Source organism: Dendroctonus ponderosae, unplaced genomic scaffold (assembly GCF_020466585.1).
Source record: "Dendroctonus ponderosae isolate FM_Combo_2020 unplaced genomic scaffold, Dpon_F_20191213v2 Dpon_F_20191213_5, whole genome shotgun sequence".
NCBI classification, from domain to species: domain Eukaryota; kingdom Metazoa; phylum Arthropoda; class Insecta; order Coleoptera; family Curculionidae; genus Dendroctonus; species Dendroctonus ponderosae.
The window spans coordinates 3185979-3202938 of record NW_026018715.1 but is presented as its reverse complement, the minus strand read 5'-3'; the positions used below and the strand labels follow the sequence as shown (position 1 = coordinate 3202938).

Sequence of the window (16960 nt, the reverse complement as noted above, 5' to 3'; positions counted from 1 at the left end):
CCTGGTTTTCATTTTACATTAAATAATATGTAAACCCGAATACCAAACGTCCAAAAAATCAAATTTTTTTTGCACGACGTTAATTGGACAGGAATAAGAACTAATAATTAATAACCACCACTGGAAACGCGGTAAATTTTACAAATTACTACAAAACCTTTCCTTGAAAAACTAAGCAACAAAGTTCCGTTGCAAAAATAACGTGCATAGTTTCGTAGCAACAGGTTTATGCACATTGTCTAGTCAATGTGAAGATTAAACATATCTAACACTCAAATTGACTAGCGCGTACGGCATTTGGCAGATTGCCTAAAATACCGTAGTCAATGTGCAGATTGCCCAAAGTAGTAGCGATTCTGCAAAATGCCTGGCGAGTTGGTCAGTTTGCAGAATGCCTAGGCATTTTGTATATTACCGGATTTCGCACATTGCACACAACAACATTGCAACATCGCACATTGCAACACATATACACTTTCCCTGGCACGGAAAGTTTGAAACTCTTGAAAATTATAGCTTTCAACAGTATCCTGTTGTTTGAACCCTAGTTGAAAAATATCGCTGTCAAAATAATGTCCTCGATATAGTTTACGCTGTTATATAATTGTAATAAAAAACCCCAAAAAATGTCCAAAATAGATCCTCCACAGAATGGCAATCATGTCTAAAAACGAATTTAAATATATTGAGCAAATCATATTCCTACAGTAAACTACTTTATTGAAGTTCGCAGCTGCTGCCAATAAAATCCTGAACAAATAACATGCCGATTTTCTAAATAAAATGCATACATGGATCTTAAATTAAGACTTACCGGAAACATTAAGAAATTTGACGGCGCAAAATCGCGAGGTGGCGGCAAAGCCGAAAATATTGGGCGAAAATGATAAACGGTCAATATCCAGTGTTCAGATTTGGTGAGAAACATTAAAACCTATAAATGGACTCTCTTCTCTATAGACTTTATTACTACGTTTTTATCTGCTAGTAGTTAATATTGATTTAACAAAATATAGCTTTCTTCACAGTTTATCAAATTCCTTACGACCAGTCAGTTATTTTTAAGCATTTTTACGATATTAATTTTCTAAGACTTTGGCAGGGCCTCATGTTTTAGAACAACGAGCCAAAGCCTCAAACGCTCTAACCAAAATACAGCGCTTAAACGCGGGATTTGCACACTAAAAAAGTTACACCAAACCATGTTAGAACTGAGGATATGAATTATCCAAATTTTGAAAGCTCCCTTCGTTTTCTGCAGTCTCGATATACTTCCTATAGCACGAAGTGAACATATAAAATTAATTAAAATAACCGTCTATTTGGACGGTTCTTATCTTTGATGATCTATGTCCCACTGTTTTATAAATTTAAGGGTTGCATATTCTGGAAGTTTTAAACCTTAAGAGGCTTTAAACGAGCGAATGATTCCTCTAATTGCAACATCCGCGTGTGAGATCTAAATCGATATATGGAAAATGTTGACCGGCATGGTGAAATCTGGAAATATTACCAAACATCCGGACGCAAAGCCCTTAAAATTATGTTATTTCAAGTTGAATGTTCTTGTTTTAATTCATAATTTCGTATGTCTGAAGTGAACCTCTACTCCCGTTTTTAAAGTTTTGCATTAACAATAGTCATTCACATAGGTATGCCACAATAGCAATTTCTGGAACTTTTCGGGTATTAAATTTCACAAACGAGTATTCCACGTCAGGAGTAACAAGTATATAACTTTGAAGATCATCCTATAACGGTCATCTCAAGCTTAAGAACTTACCTTTAATGACGCCATATCTGATACAGATCGGTGAGTTTGAATGGTTTCCAGTTGGTCCAAGCACCAGTCCAGTTCTTCCATGGTTTCCATTGCCATTTTCAAATAAGCCTCGTCTGGAAAACAAAATATATTTGTACTTTTTGAGAGTTCAAAACGTTCTATTTAAAAATACATTAGAGTTTGCAGCAATCGGCCGAATCTCATTATCTGATCATCAAAATCCGCAGTATTTCTGGAACACTGCATATAGGAGTTCTATTCTAAAGGATTAAAAGCTTTTTTGTTCAACTTCATTTGTTGAGTTTTCAGATGTTACTGTGGCTTTGGCTATTAAGAAGCTGCGTGGACAGTTACATTTGAGTTTAGATTGGCAAAACGGAAAAAATGACAACTGTTCCATTCCTAACCATTAGAATATTTAACAACACAAAGTAAGTAATAAAGTCTCTGAAGTGGATTCTGAGTTGAATTTGGGTGAATATATCACGAATCTCTGAATTCACTCAAACGTGAACATTGGCGTCATTTTAACCGGCTAATGAGGCTTTGGCTACTAAGGTGCTACATTTGCCTTTGTTTGGCCTTTGGCTCACCGGCGAGTGTCGCATTAAGACATATATTTCTTGGCCGAAATTTCTACTTCATTTGTCTTTATTCTTAACGTTATATTTGCGGTTAGAGTTTAAATTATACTCTTCAATTCAAAACTAACAATCTATTTCAAGCACAATTGTAAAAAACAACTTCACATTCTTTGGAGAGATTCAAAAGGAGTAAAATCTCCTACATAAACCCTTTGACCTACGAAAGTGAAAGTCGGTATTTCAATTACTGAAGGCTGAAGGGGCACTTGTTATGAAGTAATAATTGAAATAGTCGCCCCATTCTAATAATGTTCCTGACTTTAGTCCAAAGATCTTCTTTAATATCGCCCAAACAATGTTTTAAACATTGAAGTTTTCTCCAGAATGACGAATTTTAAGTTCCATTAATGATATCTTTCTTACGGCCCTTTTCCTTTTAGTGTTAGTCAAAATATATCGTTAGTAGGTGAGAGTCAGAAACTTTGATATGAATTTCTTGACCCAGGGTTTCTTACGAACCTCAGTTTTAAGTGAGAATATATTTTTTACTCTTTCTCAGCGTTCCTTACGCGTGCTCCAGTGCTAAATACCGTCAGACAATGCTACTATAATTATGCCCCTAATTTTGCATCCTCTTGTTTATATAGGCTCACTCAACCAACGTAATTGAAACTATCTGTGAAACGCCATATAAAATTTTCAATTGATAAGATACGCAAATGCTTCACATCAAAATTTTAATTTGTTTTCGACTTTCTTTTACGAACCTTAACATTCGCGTTTTATTTAAACTTGGTCTAAACTCTATTTGAATGTTTTAGAAATATGTTGATTGATTGGCCCTTAAAAATGCCAATAGCAAATAAACAAGCAATAAGCAAATATGCAACTATACATCAAGGTTAGTATATCTATTATTATGTTTAGTTACACAATTTACGACATAAAATCTCGATAAAAAAATTAACTTTCAAACAATTGTTTTGATAGGTAAAACTTCCATAGAATCTGTGGTATTTTTACCACATTAATAAGTGGAAATCTGCCAGTAAATAAAAAGGTCTCCCTGAAAATGCACCTACTATGTCGTCGGAGCAATATGTTAGCTGCAATTAGGTCAGTATCCTTTTCATCATATAAACAACAGTAATTTGTCAAAAAATTGTCACTGCTTTTTCTAAAAATAATTTTTCTTTCAAATATGTTGCTTTGCAATTTTTTCCCAGAATTAATTAAAGGAAATATGGCCAAAAATAAAACAATTACTGCAAAGAACATTTTACTCAGTAATAGGTGCTACATTGAAAAGTACAAGCGAGCAAAATGGCTATTACCTCACATGAATGCAAATTGCAAAACATGAAAAATAGCAATCAGAAAACAAGAACTTCACTCTTTTCAGAGTCTTACACTAAAAATCGTAGCAAACATTTGGTTTGGAAAATATGGGCATTTGAGTGCGACAATTTCTGTGCGAAATTCACTGTCCTACCTGCTTAGAAGAAACGAGACGATGTTGTCACTATAAAGTAGTTATTCCTGAAGAACATTCAGAAATCAGATAGGATTTGCCACAGATATTAATGTTATCACAAACTCAAAAATATTATTTAAAAAATCATGCTTGTTACGGATGAGAAGTACGTGTTTGAAAAATACAGCAAAATCAATCGTATTAGAGTTTCGGAATCACCCGATATTTTTTGTGCATATTATTCATGAATAAAATTAGGACTTAAATATCCAGCCACAAAAGCTAACTGGTGTTACGAACATTTAGAACTTGGACTTGGAACCCAAACTAACCCAAACATGATATGCTAAATAGGTGGTTCCATTTAAAGAATTTAATTTAAGACCTAATATTAGTAAGCTAGAAAAGTTTATTCAATAATTTAGGCACTGACTTTATATGAATTTGTTGCATCTTAAATAGGTACTCTAAATGTTGATTTATGATTTTAAGCTACAAAAGCAAATAAGCGTATTTGGCAGCATCCATTTTTAGAATATTCCAATATATTTAACCACTTAATGCAGATACTATACCTCAAAATTACATTCAAAATAGAAAGGAAGTAAACATGCATCCCGAACTAGTGAAACTTGTTAAATATTGAGGTGTCAATATCTTTAAGTAGCATTTTAAAGTAAGAAGAAATTGAAGAAGATAATTTATGAAGAAGAAATGCTAGAACATATAGCAAAAACCGTATGTAATATTTCCACACAGTATTCAGAATATCAGTATACAAAAAAGTACTTTCCAATCTCAGGTGAAGAATAGGACGTTCCAAATACAGCTGCATGTTTTAAAGAGGATATAAGTCTGTTGCAAACAGTCAACAGCTAGGAATTCAGTGAAAAAAGTCACAACTTATTCAATGCGCGCATCTGAGGTTTTCAAGCCAACGAAACGAAATTAGTTAAGAAATCTGACTTAAATAGTTAAATCCAGACATTGAACCGGATGAAAAGCATGGTTAATCAACAGAATACAGCACGAAAATCTAGTCGTAACTTTCCACGAACTTTGGATAATTGAATTATTTTAAATCCAAATATGTCTGTTAACTGAGATTTTGACTGTCTTTCATATAATAATCGTAATTCGTACCATGATGATTTTTTAAACATTTTTGCTTGCTGCAAATTTTATTGCACAAATTTGAAAATTCCGCATAACCATGATGTAAAGCCTGAAAACTTTCAATAGAAAAAGTTAGTGCTGCCAAGGTCATTTTGACCTATGAAATTTAATCTATTTAATGTAAAACCAGATGCTGACACGTGGAGTATTCATACAAAATTCAGGAAAGTAGTTTGTAAGTATGAATGATCCCGTGCAATTTCGAGAGTGTTTTGAGCCCTGTTAGGCAGAAACTCAGTGTTCAGTAAATTATGCTTCTATTAAAAGTACTAGCACGTGCTGAATACTCAATGAACCAAATTAATTTAGAAAATAACGTACGGGAATGTAAGTTTCGTATAGAATTTAAGGGGCGGTTAGCTTTAGGCTAAATAGAATTCGTTCGAAGTTCACCGTAAACTTGAGAGGAAACATACGTTTCGTATGTAATATCATTTGTAGTAGTATCATATATTTTGTATGTAGTAATTTGATATTAGGCATAAAGTATGAATGGTTGCCATCTGTAAGCCGAAACATAAGTTGTTTAAAATTGAAATAATGATCCAATTCTTTAGAATACGTTTTAGCTGAACATATCGAGATTCATAAAACTGAGGCAAAGTAGGTTTATTTAATGAGGTTTATATAGTTTAGGCTTTAAATATCTTTGTAAATAAGTAGTCATGTTAGTACGTGTGTTTTAATCATGAGTAAACACTCACATGTTATTTCTATGTTAAAATTTCGTAGGCTTAAAGCTAAAACTGACCAAGTCTAAAATATAATTTTTTGATAGATACACTATTAAACCGAGACAAAAATTATGTGAGAATCCTTTTGGAAACTCTGTCATTAAAAACATATTTTAGTGCACCTATTTTTGTGTGGCCGTGGGGACTCGGTTTTTTAAGACAAATATATAATTTTTGAAAATTATTTGGTAAACCAAACACAAATATGGAATTTTGGACCTGTGACTTTTAGCTTTAATCCCACGATTTGAATTCATTATCCTCAGGACAGATTGTAAACAAATAAAAGGAGTTAGAAACGTCTTGGACAAACATTTTCTATCATTTATACGCGGCGGCTGGTGCAAGTTTAACAGGGGCGGATTTATTTTTTCACCTTAAAACCAATTCTTGAAACCCACATAGTTTTTGAAACCTATTTTGGCTACGTTAACCATTGGCCTTAGTTTCTGTTGATTATTCCGTCGCTTTCCTGTTTGAGTGTTCCTCAGCAGTGTACAAGTTTGTTTCTTTGGATTTTCAGATTGAAGGCAAAGGATACTCTCACTAGCCTGTAGTGGCTGTTTGTGAAACAATTGATTCATCACATATGTTGGCGCATATTTTCTTGGCATTTGATAGCTTGAAATCGATCTCACTTTGAGTTTTAGTGTCCTGACTTTTACATGTACGCTTTGCTTGTTTCGGTACCCTGAAAAGGGTGTTCAGACAGCAGAAATTCTTCTTATTCAAGTGATCCATCCACATTTCTTGGTTCTTTTTGGTTTCTTATAGACATACATAATTTCCTATTTGATCAGGGGCTTCACATATTGTCCGATTTTAACCGATGACATCCGTCCTAATTCTTTTCTAACGTCTTGCGTGAGTTCGTGGCTTTAGATAGTTAAGATGGGCGATATGTTTTGAACTCTTGAGAACAATAGCCCAAATGCAAGCGTTTTTATTACCAAAGAATAGCTTTCGAAATTCTCTATCAAAAGAACTACTTTGGTACAAATCCCTCAGCCAGGTTTAGTTTCAGCTTTTAAGGCTCTAAATCCTGTATTAGAGCATTTATTCGGACATTTTTACAATACAGCTCTTTTAGATTCACTTGGAAGATGTTTGGAACCCCTTAAGAAAAAATGTACTATAATTTTTAATTCAAGCAATTTTGGTTCTGCATGTTCGATTGAAATAGCCTCTAAGACTAAAACGTTTGAATCATTTGTGAGATATCTGCAGGATAATGCAAACATTTTTCAATTTTTTCACCGACAAATTTATCAAAGCCAATTGTTTTAATTGTTAGTCAACGCTGCAACTACTTTGTTGGTACTTGTTATGTACTTGTCCATTACTTTAGCGTTGACGGTATATTTGTTCTTTTCAAATAAACCATTATTCCATAAAGAATAATAGGCAAAAGCTAGACAACATTGAGATAATTTAATACTGCTTCGAGTATTTATGTTTATATATTTAATTTATGGCGGGTATGGCAACAACGCTCGTTAGATGATTGATGACGTGCCATCATAGTTATAGCGTACGGAGTATATTTACTGAAAAACGCTTATTCCAGCCAATTGAATTCAGAGCACGTTCTCGGGTGCGCAAAATTCACCATTTAACATAATAGAATCTTGTTTAACTTCCCCTATTTTCTTCGAGGTTCAAAAGTTTCAGCAATTCAGGGATTAATCTTTTTTTATTTCTTTAACATTTCACTTTCGMAGCATCTCCAGAATAMTTGGAATATTTCATTGCGTCGTGCCCATTAAAACCTTTATCAGCAGGTATAAAATARTCGTGGACATTTGTGGAAATATTATAAAACATATATTCCTGCAGCTGGAAATATACAACTTGAATCTTGAATTAAATTACATTAACTGATTTTGTAGATTATTTCATTGAGATACCATATAACTTCGATAGACCTACTTAGTTTTATAAAAAGGATTAAGTGTACTGTTTAAAAAGGTTGTTATAAAAATGACAAAGTAACCTTCTAGTTAATTTTACCTTTGGCCATAGAATAAAACATGTATCAAACAAGGTCGCTAWTTGTGGGATTACAATAAACTTGAGCAGGAAAAATTACAGCAGAAGAAAATATGTTCAATTAACYATATCAGCTCGATCTAAATTTTTCCCAAATTTAACAATTAACAACCAATTATCTTGAGAATTGRGAAATTAAGTTTAGCAGTAAAATATTAAACAAATATTAGATAAAAACAAAATCACTATTCTTACCTCCCGGATTTAAGTTCCGAGGCTGTGGCGTGGTAACAGCAGTGGCTCCCGAGGAACGACGAGATCTGAAAAGAAAGGCAGATAAATGATATACAACGATACAAAATGTTTGCATTTTGCTGATACTACGAACTGCTACGAACAGATATTGGAAACTGCATGTAAAAGTAGTCCTATTGTGAAAGAGTGTAAAGAAGGTATCAACGACAAGCCAGAAGGAATAAAATGAATGTCTGCACGACAAAAGTAGAAAGTAGCGAAAAAAATTATCAACTTGCAACAACATTTTTAGATACCAATTTAAATGCAATAATTAAAAAAATTAATTACTTTGCATCTTACGGCTTCATTGAGCGGGTAATCCTTCAACACGTTGTGCTGCCACTTGTTGGTTGTGAATTTATTTCCTATTTTCATACCTCACCTATTTCCTCAAAGTTGACTTGCATAATGCATTCAATAGGTTTTCAATGCAAACAAATCAGATTATGGAAACATAAAAATGCCTCCTTCCACGACATTCGACTCGAAAAAGAAGTGGAAAATGCAGGAAATCGCTAAATATGTAAAGCTCAGATTTGCTGCAGCATTTGAATACTTGACAATATTTCGAAGCGAATATCTATAGAAATCTCATTTGGGAAGCAGGAAGTCGCACAATGCCTCCATGTCATTTGTGTTCGTTTTAACAATGCCACTTCTATCCATCTAATGGTATGTTTGCCTTTGTAATATTCCATCAGCTTGAATTTGAAGCTGCTTAGTTATGAACATGGCAAAATTTAATTGTTTTTGCACGGGCGATTAAAGTTGAGATCCTTTGTTTGCATTGAATAATCTAATAAAAGCACACTATGAATGATGAACCGACTAACGTACCTGCTTCGGGTGGAACAATGTTTTGATGCAAGCAATTTGCTCCATAATGTATGTGCATATAATGCATATTTGCGAACCCGGTACTTGGGACTTTTGCCATTTGTTTATAACCATAAAGAAAGTTCGCTTCATTTATACAAAAATTGAAATATAGTCGAAAATAATTATTAGACGAAATAAGCGAGCCACTAGACATAAATTTTCTTCATAGCAGAATTAAGTCTGCTGGGTGTTATTACCCGATGAGACACATAAGGGCTACATAGCACGCCTTTGAAAAAGAGATGATTCCAAGTCTTAAATTAATATCTACAGTACTTACTTGTTTGATGGTACGTTGGTGAGACATTGGAAATTGTTGCGAACGCTTCGCAAACTGGCAAGAACTTGGGCAAATGGTGTGACGATTAAATCTTCGCCATGACTGAAACAAAACTGCCACTTTAGAAATCCAAACCGGAATTAAATTTGCCATGAAAAGCTTTCTGTGATACGCCAAAGGCAAGTGCAAAGCTAGCGCTAGCATGCGTACTTCTCCAATATAAAAGAATATATGTCTCAAAATGTTGGAAAAGCAAACTTTATTAATGTTGCAACTGCAATTTCTGCAACATATTGGGTTAGAGAAGTTCTCTAGGGAAAATTAGTTTTTCTTTAAAAATATAGTGGGTATTAAGCTAGGTCAGACACGTGGAGCTAAAAGCAGGTTTTCATGGGATAAAAGAAAGGATAATGAACGTTTTATAAAGGTTACTCGACTAACGCTAACCTAAAAAGGAATACTGAAGCCATTTTACTAAATCAACATTCTACTTTGCATTCTTCTAGATTAACATAAAGTTAAATAATCTTTGAAGGTTTACATAAAATAAAATCGTGGTCAAATGAAGAGCATGCAAGAAATTACTTTGGACCAAGCTGTCTCACAGCCGGTTTCGGACCCATTCCCAAATTAGAACCGCGAAAAGGTATTTACATGAAGTAATCTGATCAGGTATAAGCTGTCGCAACCGAGCAAGTTTCGAGTGTTAGCCTATAGAAGCCACGTAACGAAATGATTATGCAATAATTGTCAAGTTTTAAATCTTAAATTCAATTTAATTGTATCTAATGGGTAGATGCTATTTAAAGTTCTACCTTTAATACCTTTGTTAAACTTTACCAAACTGACACTACGTAATAATTGCTGAATATGCATAATTATGTAATTTTGATACAGAAAGATTAAATAATATTTTTTTAAAGTATTTATATATCATTTGTGTTAATGGCAAAAAAGTGCCTTCAAGTGTCAATTCCAGAGCGCTATTTCCAGTCCAGAAATATATGGTCTAATTGGTTCAATGTCAATATCCAGGTAACGTATAGTTGTGTACAAAGTCTTTCTTGCGTATTGTTTTATGCAGTTTTTGAATTGTTCGATCACATAGAATAAACACGCACTGAATATTCCCATAGTCCACATACATAGTTAGTGTATAAAGTATTTGAAAGAAGCAAACGATATTGTTCCTATTGCATGTTACACGCCCTCAAATTTTGTATTAAATAATGCATTTTCCGTATTTACATTAACGCGTCATCTAGGATCGTTCATTTTTGATGCGGTACTTAAAGCCGCGTTCAGACACACCAAACAGACCTTAGTAATGCCACACCGTTGCGTAACATTGGTTCTTGTGTGACGAAGAGATAATGTGGGCCGAACAGAAAGAGGACCGCATCATCACCACGAAGCATTATTCCGTCCCAGCAGTTGATACAAACTTTAAACATACTAAATATGCAATTATAAAACGCAACAATCGTGAACGTGTTCGCATTCGAGTCCAGACTTGCAAAGTTCCGATGTCATATTCCGTAGACGGTATATTTCTTTGTTGAAACCCGACAAGACCGACAACTGATTAGATGTTTCGATGATTGCAGACCCTGTTGCAGTCTGCCGTCCAGACTTGATACGCGACGGTCTTCCGTTACTATATTCTGTTGCGTCTGTACTCGCCTTAATATAGTAACCGAAGATTTCCTAGTAAAGCGCGACTAGTTAAGCCTCCGTCCCTTGCATACGTTTATACGATGGTACGAAAGTGTTTCTATTGGTCAGAGATTGTAGACGTTCGTAAGATCCTGATTTCTGGCTGTCCCATGTATACGATAATCTTGGCTTGTGAAGGATAACCATGCTTGCTGGATTCACAATTTTATCGTTACCATACTTAACTCCAACAACCTCGACTTTAGTTCTACGGCTGAAAAATCAGCAGCAATAACACCTGTCAAAGTTTTTTTTTTATGAAAATGTCAGGTCGTACATGTAAAAAAACCAAATTATGAATTGAAGTTCTAAAGAAGTTTTAAGAATGCACAAAATAATACGGCAACATTGCTTAAAATGGAGGTATATGGGTGTCTCAACAAGAGCGCCGCATTTAATATTTAAAAAAATACTCAGGGATCGGTCCAAATCAATTAAAAAACACGTATGTTATGAAATATTCGTTTATTTTGTTATGAAATGTGGTCTGGAACCCAAAATCTTCATTTAGGTATTTTAACTTTCCCTGTTGTGCCTAATCCATAATAATAAAAACAGAAGCACTTTATTAATACTATTTTGTCGTGCAAGTTTAGTTTTCATTATTAAAACTTACAATAAATTCAACATAAAATATAATATGTAAACAATGAATGTGAGGTTAAAAACCATACGACCATCGTATAACGTTAAACATTTTTTAACTTGGTACGACGACGGACGAATCGACAGATCTCCAACCAATAGAAACACAAAAACCGAATTGCTATTATTGGATTTATACAAACAATTCAAATGAAGATGAGTACTTACTTTGAGTAATTCTAAATCTGCTAATGCTAAATATGCACATTTTCAATGAAGTGAACTTGACGGAAATAATATTTAGAAAATTTTATTGAAATAATCCTTTATTCGTTTTGTGGCAATTCTTTACATACCATTATTTTGCACATTTGGGTATCGCTTTTTAGACTACCAGTGAGGTTTATGAAAACATCTAGACGTTTGTTTAAACTTACGTGAATTTTCTTATTTGAAAAAATTCATGCAGATCGCATGACACACAGATCAACGTTAGAGCGAATTTCTGTTTGGGTTTAAAATTGCGTTGTCCACAACTTGTACAGAACATAACACAATTCATATCAATGCTGAAATTAAAGCAAGTTTAACTTCCTTGGGGAAAATATGAGTTTAATCTCCTACATAATGATGACTGTTCTACTGGCTCGAAGCCAGTCTGTTGTTTATTACTAGCAAATGAGTTTTTCGAGGAACTTTCCCAGAAATTATTTCTCTCGGTTGAAAGACATCTGATAATTTACTCATAAATTAGCAGATATTCATTTAATGTTAAATATGGTTGTCTACTTCAAGGGTCAGCTTTCTTCGACTCTCTTAGTTTTTAGTGAGAATGAGGATTTTTAATTGTTTTCTGAACTCAACTGACTCAATTGAACTTTTTCGATTTTAGTTGAATTGTTCACACTTGTGCACGTCAAATTGGGACGAAAAGTATTTGATTAGAAAGTAGAAAGGAAACCAACATTTTACAAATCATTCGAGCCATTTAAAAAAAAACATACCGTTTATTTCAAGAGAAATTGAAGTAAACGATTCTACATTCTAGGATACATTTTCAGATTTTCCAATCTAAAACTAGTCTCTTCTTATGATGAACACTAGTACCCATTGAATCTTATCAAATCCATAAATATCAATTTCTATTAAATAATTCTATAGTTAACTTATTTACAATTCAATTACTGCAGCTTCCAGATTTAAATGTTAATGCCGGAAAACGTAAAATAATTTTTGCGTCACACTTTTCTCGTATGGTTAGTTCATAAATAAAATTTTTAGGCTAGCGTGTAAAATCTCTAAAACTAATCAAAAGGAGAAATGCTATTATTTACTCACTTCAATTTTTATTTTATTAAGGCCTTTCAATAAACGCTAATGTAAAAATTGTCATGAAGAACGTGATTATTATAACTTTAGAAGTTAGTATTAGAAAGAAGTATTAATGACATTATTATGAATTATTAGGTTTAAAAAACAAAATAAAATGTTGATGAAAACCATCAAATATGCACATGTTATGAGCTTGACTAATTTCAAAAGGCTTGGTAATTTACACCTTTATGTTAATATTGAATTTCTTTCTTAATTGAAATCAGCTGTCTATATTTTAAAAGAGGGAATAAGTACCGGACATTACACATAAAACACATAACAGAACCGCAACATACACTAAAATATGGAGAACGCAATACAAATAATTCGATTATGAAGATATATTTATGAATTGTTTAATTCAAGACTTTTCAAAAACAGTAGAATAAATTCCATTTCAGACGTTAAGAATATTTTTCTTTCTGAATAATTAGGTATAAGTGTAAAACAATTTTTATCGTAGATAGTGAAAAAATAGTATAAGTTTCAGTTATAAAATGAAGTAGCTTAACTTTTGGATAATTAACGATTTTCTCTAGTGATTAAAATTATTTCATTGACGGCGTCTCCCTATGATGTACTGTAAATTATGATCTTAAAAAATTTAAATAAATTCTTGCATTTTTCGTAATGTCATCAATTAAACAATTATGTCTGTGGGCGTTTGCATGCATTTACTCAAGGCATTTGAACTGTTAAAGCACACATAATATTTCCCAGATACTGGTTTTGTTCCGTGAATTCAGATATTTGAGTCTTACGATTATTTACTTGTTATTTTCATTGAATTATACGCGAAAGTTGCCATAATAGCACGTACGAAAAAGAAATAAATCACATATATATATAATATATGATTAATCTTTATTTCCTACAGAAAAAGGCTATCGACCCAATCGGTCTTTCTGCCCTTGTTTAGTACCTATGTGTCTTAGCCTAGCTTATTCTAAAATTAATTCCTATTCCTAACACTCGTATAAATTAATCAGCTATAAAAAAGTAAAAATTCTTGGCTTACAAAACAAACAGATCTTAGTCCTTAGTTCAGTTGCGTTTGTAGGTGTTCTAGTAAAGTATCTGTTGGGGAACGAAAACGGGAGTGTTTTGTCGGTCTTGTGAGGCAAAGGAAATTCAGTATGGTCCAGTTGTGGGTTGTTGTTGTCCAAAAATTTTTGATATTAAAAAAGTTCTCTTCTACAATTTTTTGATGAAAAGTCAAAGCGGCAATAATGTTTTTTGTCATTAACAGATAGTTACAGGTGGATAGCCCTTGTCAATAATAACAATAATTTGTCAAACTGTGACTTACTTTGAAGTTCCTTTCACGAATTTGCAGATATGCGATTAGTTCAGGGAAAATGCTACAGTAACATAGCAGAAGCTGAAAGAACTCACGCCAACAAAGGGCGAGGAGAGTGGTTCCAGGAAGATARTGGACGGCAATAGATGTTCTTCGGGTTYCAGACACAGAGGAACAARTATTGGACATAATTGCAGAAGAGCCTTTCAGGGGAACTCAGAACATTGCACAACAACTGGCACTTTCCCAGGYAACAAATAAATACCAGCTACATTCCTACCACGTATGTAACATACASATTAAACCAATGGATTGCTGAACACCGCTAAAWATTGAGCAGGATTTAGTTAACCGAATACGAGAAGCTGCTCGAGAAGATTRCATGAAAAGGTGATTACACAGGCACTTGTTTGGAGCTACAGACTAAAATGTATGTTTTTGAAATTTGTAAACAAATAAATAATTTGAGGTTATTAGTTGCGAAATAGGTTCCGTCATTCAACGATTCCTGTTGAATTTATCGTTTATGTACCTTGCCTATCTTATTGTCACGTACTGTGTAATTCCATGGTTACCGGAGTTTTAAATAATTACGAAGCAACAGGTATTTACGTAATGTTAATTAGGCATTACCTTGAAAAATATTGTTGCCGTTTTTCTAATATAGTTTTTTGCAAATTTCTCAGTTTTTAATAACAATTATTTTTTTTACTACTTTTTCTGTACTCCTAAAACACCGCCAGACAACACCTCCAGAGGAATGACCCCAATTTTGAATCACCCTGTATACAGTTTTTTTTCTAATCCCCTTCAAAATATTATCCACACTTTTCCACGATATATAGAGGAGAGGACATAAGGCAATTGAATCGCAAACACTGGAAAATATACTTACTTTACAATAGAATCCGAGCTTCGCTCATGACCAGAAATTTGACTTAATTTATTTAGAAACGAAGGAAACTTTCAGAAAAGGATTGAATCAGGAAATCGGAGCTTTAATTTAGGCGGTTGGTCCTCTAAATTCGATCTTCAATTTGAGAAGGTCGGAACATAAAAAAAAAGCTGAGACTGCAACTTTTATAATATAAATATTTCATAATGGAACAGTAATCTCGCAGTAAATAGACGAACTTATTGAGAAAAAGCTTGCAAGATTCTTTTTTAATACGATGTGCTTAATTTTGCATCATTCACCTTAGTACTGCTGGGCGTATATTGGAAAGTTCAATTCATGCGGAATGTATAATAACATTTCTCTTCCCAATTTTTTGTCGTCTCTGATTGAAGCTTCGTTGGTTATAATTTACTAAAATGATGTGAAACATTTCTGATTTCATCAACTGATTTTGGAATTTCAAACAAACGATCGCACTTATTTCGTCGTTGGATTCAGGTACACAGCTGAAAGTAGGTACCTACTGTTTATTTTGCGGTTGGTTTAACCGAAAAATTGTCTATTTGAATGCACATATTTTACCTGAAATTCGAAGTCTTCGACCCACGCTCAGATAATTTACGATTGAACAAACAGCGGAGGTCGCTTTAATGGAAGGTCAATAATCAGTCATAAAGGTTAATCGAGTAAAGATCATTAAGTTTTTCTCTATCTGTACAAATTAACGTCATACGTTATTGTTAATGAAACAATAATATTATAATTTATTCGCAATGCACCCAAGATAATAATTAACGTATCTTGGTTATTATCACTGGAGGTGCTATAAAGGTATGATTTATTGTAGCGTAATAACCAGAAGGGATTTAAAATTGCTGATAATAATTTGACGGAAAACGGATGTAATCTGTTTGTGCTATTTCCCGTTCATTTTTGCTGAAAGCTGCAATAATGATTATTATTGATTCTGACATAGATTGAGGATTTGAAAGTATAGTTATCAATTATATTTACATTTGGTTGCTATGTTCCGGAATATAAGTCAGTGGCTTGGTATATGCAGCAAAACCAAAACATCAACAAGTGTAACATCAAAAATGTTTTTCAATTTTCGTGAATTTTTGTAATAATCGAGGAAATAAAGGAATATACATTTGTAAACCGGCACAACCATTTCAAATTTTTAAAATGAGGATTGCCACAAAAAATAGTTCCATGAATCGACAATAAAAATACCAAACGATTCAATAACGAGGATATTAACGATCCCTTCAATTTTCTGACTTTAAACTAACCATGTTAGCATACCTGTGACATCATATGGTTCAAAGTAAAATAAATTTTACCAATATTACATATTTTATTCAGTTACAGTCACGACTCTTTAAAAGTCACGACATTAAAACTTCTCGACTTGTTCCCCATATATTCTAGTTCAAGCATGACAGCGAATTAAAATAAGTAGTATGGACTTCAAAGTTCTGGCGTCGTGTTGGAAAAGTTTCGAATAACATTAAAAAGTGTATTGCTTCCAAAGGGCCAATTGCGCAAACTTCCGTTTCATGCTGTGTGAATGTTACTCAAGCCTTGAAAATTTTAAAACTGCTATTTGAATCTACCTTCATTGAAATCATACTTCTAGAAAATATTGTCCATTCAGTCAGTTAATAATCAGCAAAAGTACGTGCTTCATTTATAAAACACTATTTTTTTTATGTCTCCGTATGCAATTAGCAATAATTTGAAGCAAAACTACGTGTTGGTATATTTAATTTTGACCTGTTAGAATGTTAGCTCTCTAAGATTTGAAGAGTTCAAGAAATGCCTCAAGGTGTCAGGCTCGATGAAGGAGAAATTCCGAACTACACTTCCTCGTGGTAGAGAGCCGGCA

The 16960-nt window shown here is 33.4% G+C and overlaps 1 protein-coding gene across 10 annotated transcripts in view; it reads right to left on the bottom strand.

The window, feature by feature from the left end:
• Positions 1-16960, bottom strand: part of LOC109544355 (cAMP-specific 3',5'-cyclic phosphodiesterase) — a 796409-nt gene that overhangs the window by 156613 nt on the left and 622836 nt on the right. For 9 of the 10 annotated variants that reach the window (XM_019914478.2, XM_019914476.2, XM_019914477.2 and 6 more), the window contains 3 exons: positions 9197-9298; positions 7996-8060; positions 1784-1896 (listed from right to left, as the gene is read on the bottom strand). In XM_019914478.2, coding sequence (XP_019770037.1) covers positions 1784-1896; positions 7996-8060; positions 9197-9298 — 280 coding nt within the window. Of the gene's footprint in view, positions 1-1783; positions 1897-7995; positions 8061-9196; positions 9299-11934; positions 12075-16960 lie in introns of those variants that run through there. The other variant, XM_048666866.1, reaches the window with a different exon arrangement.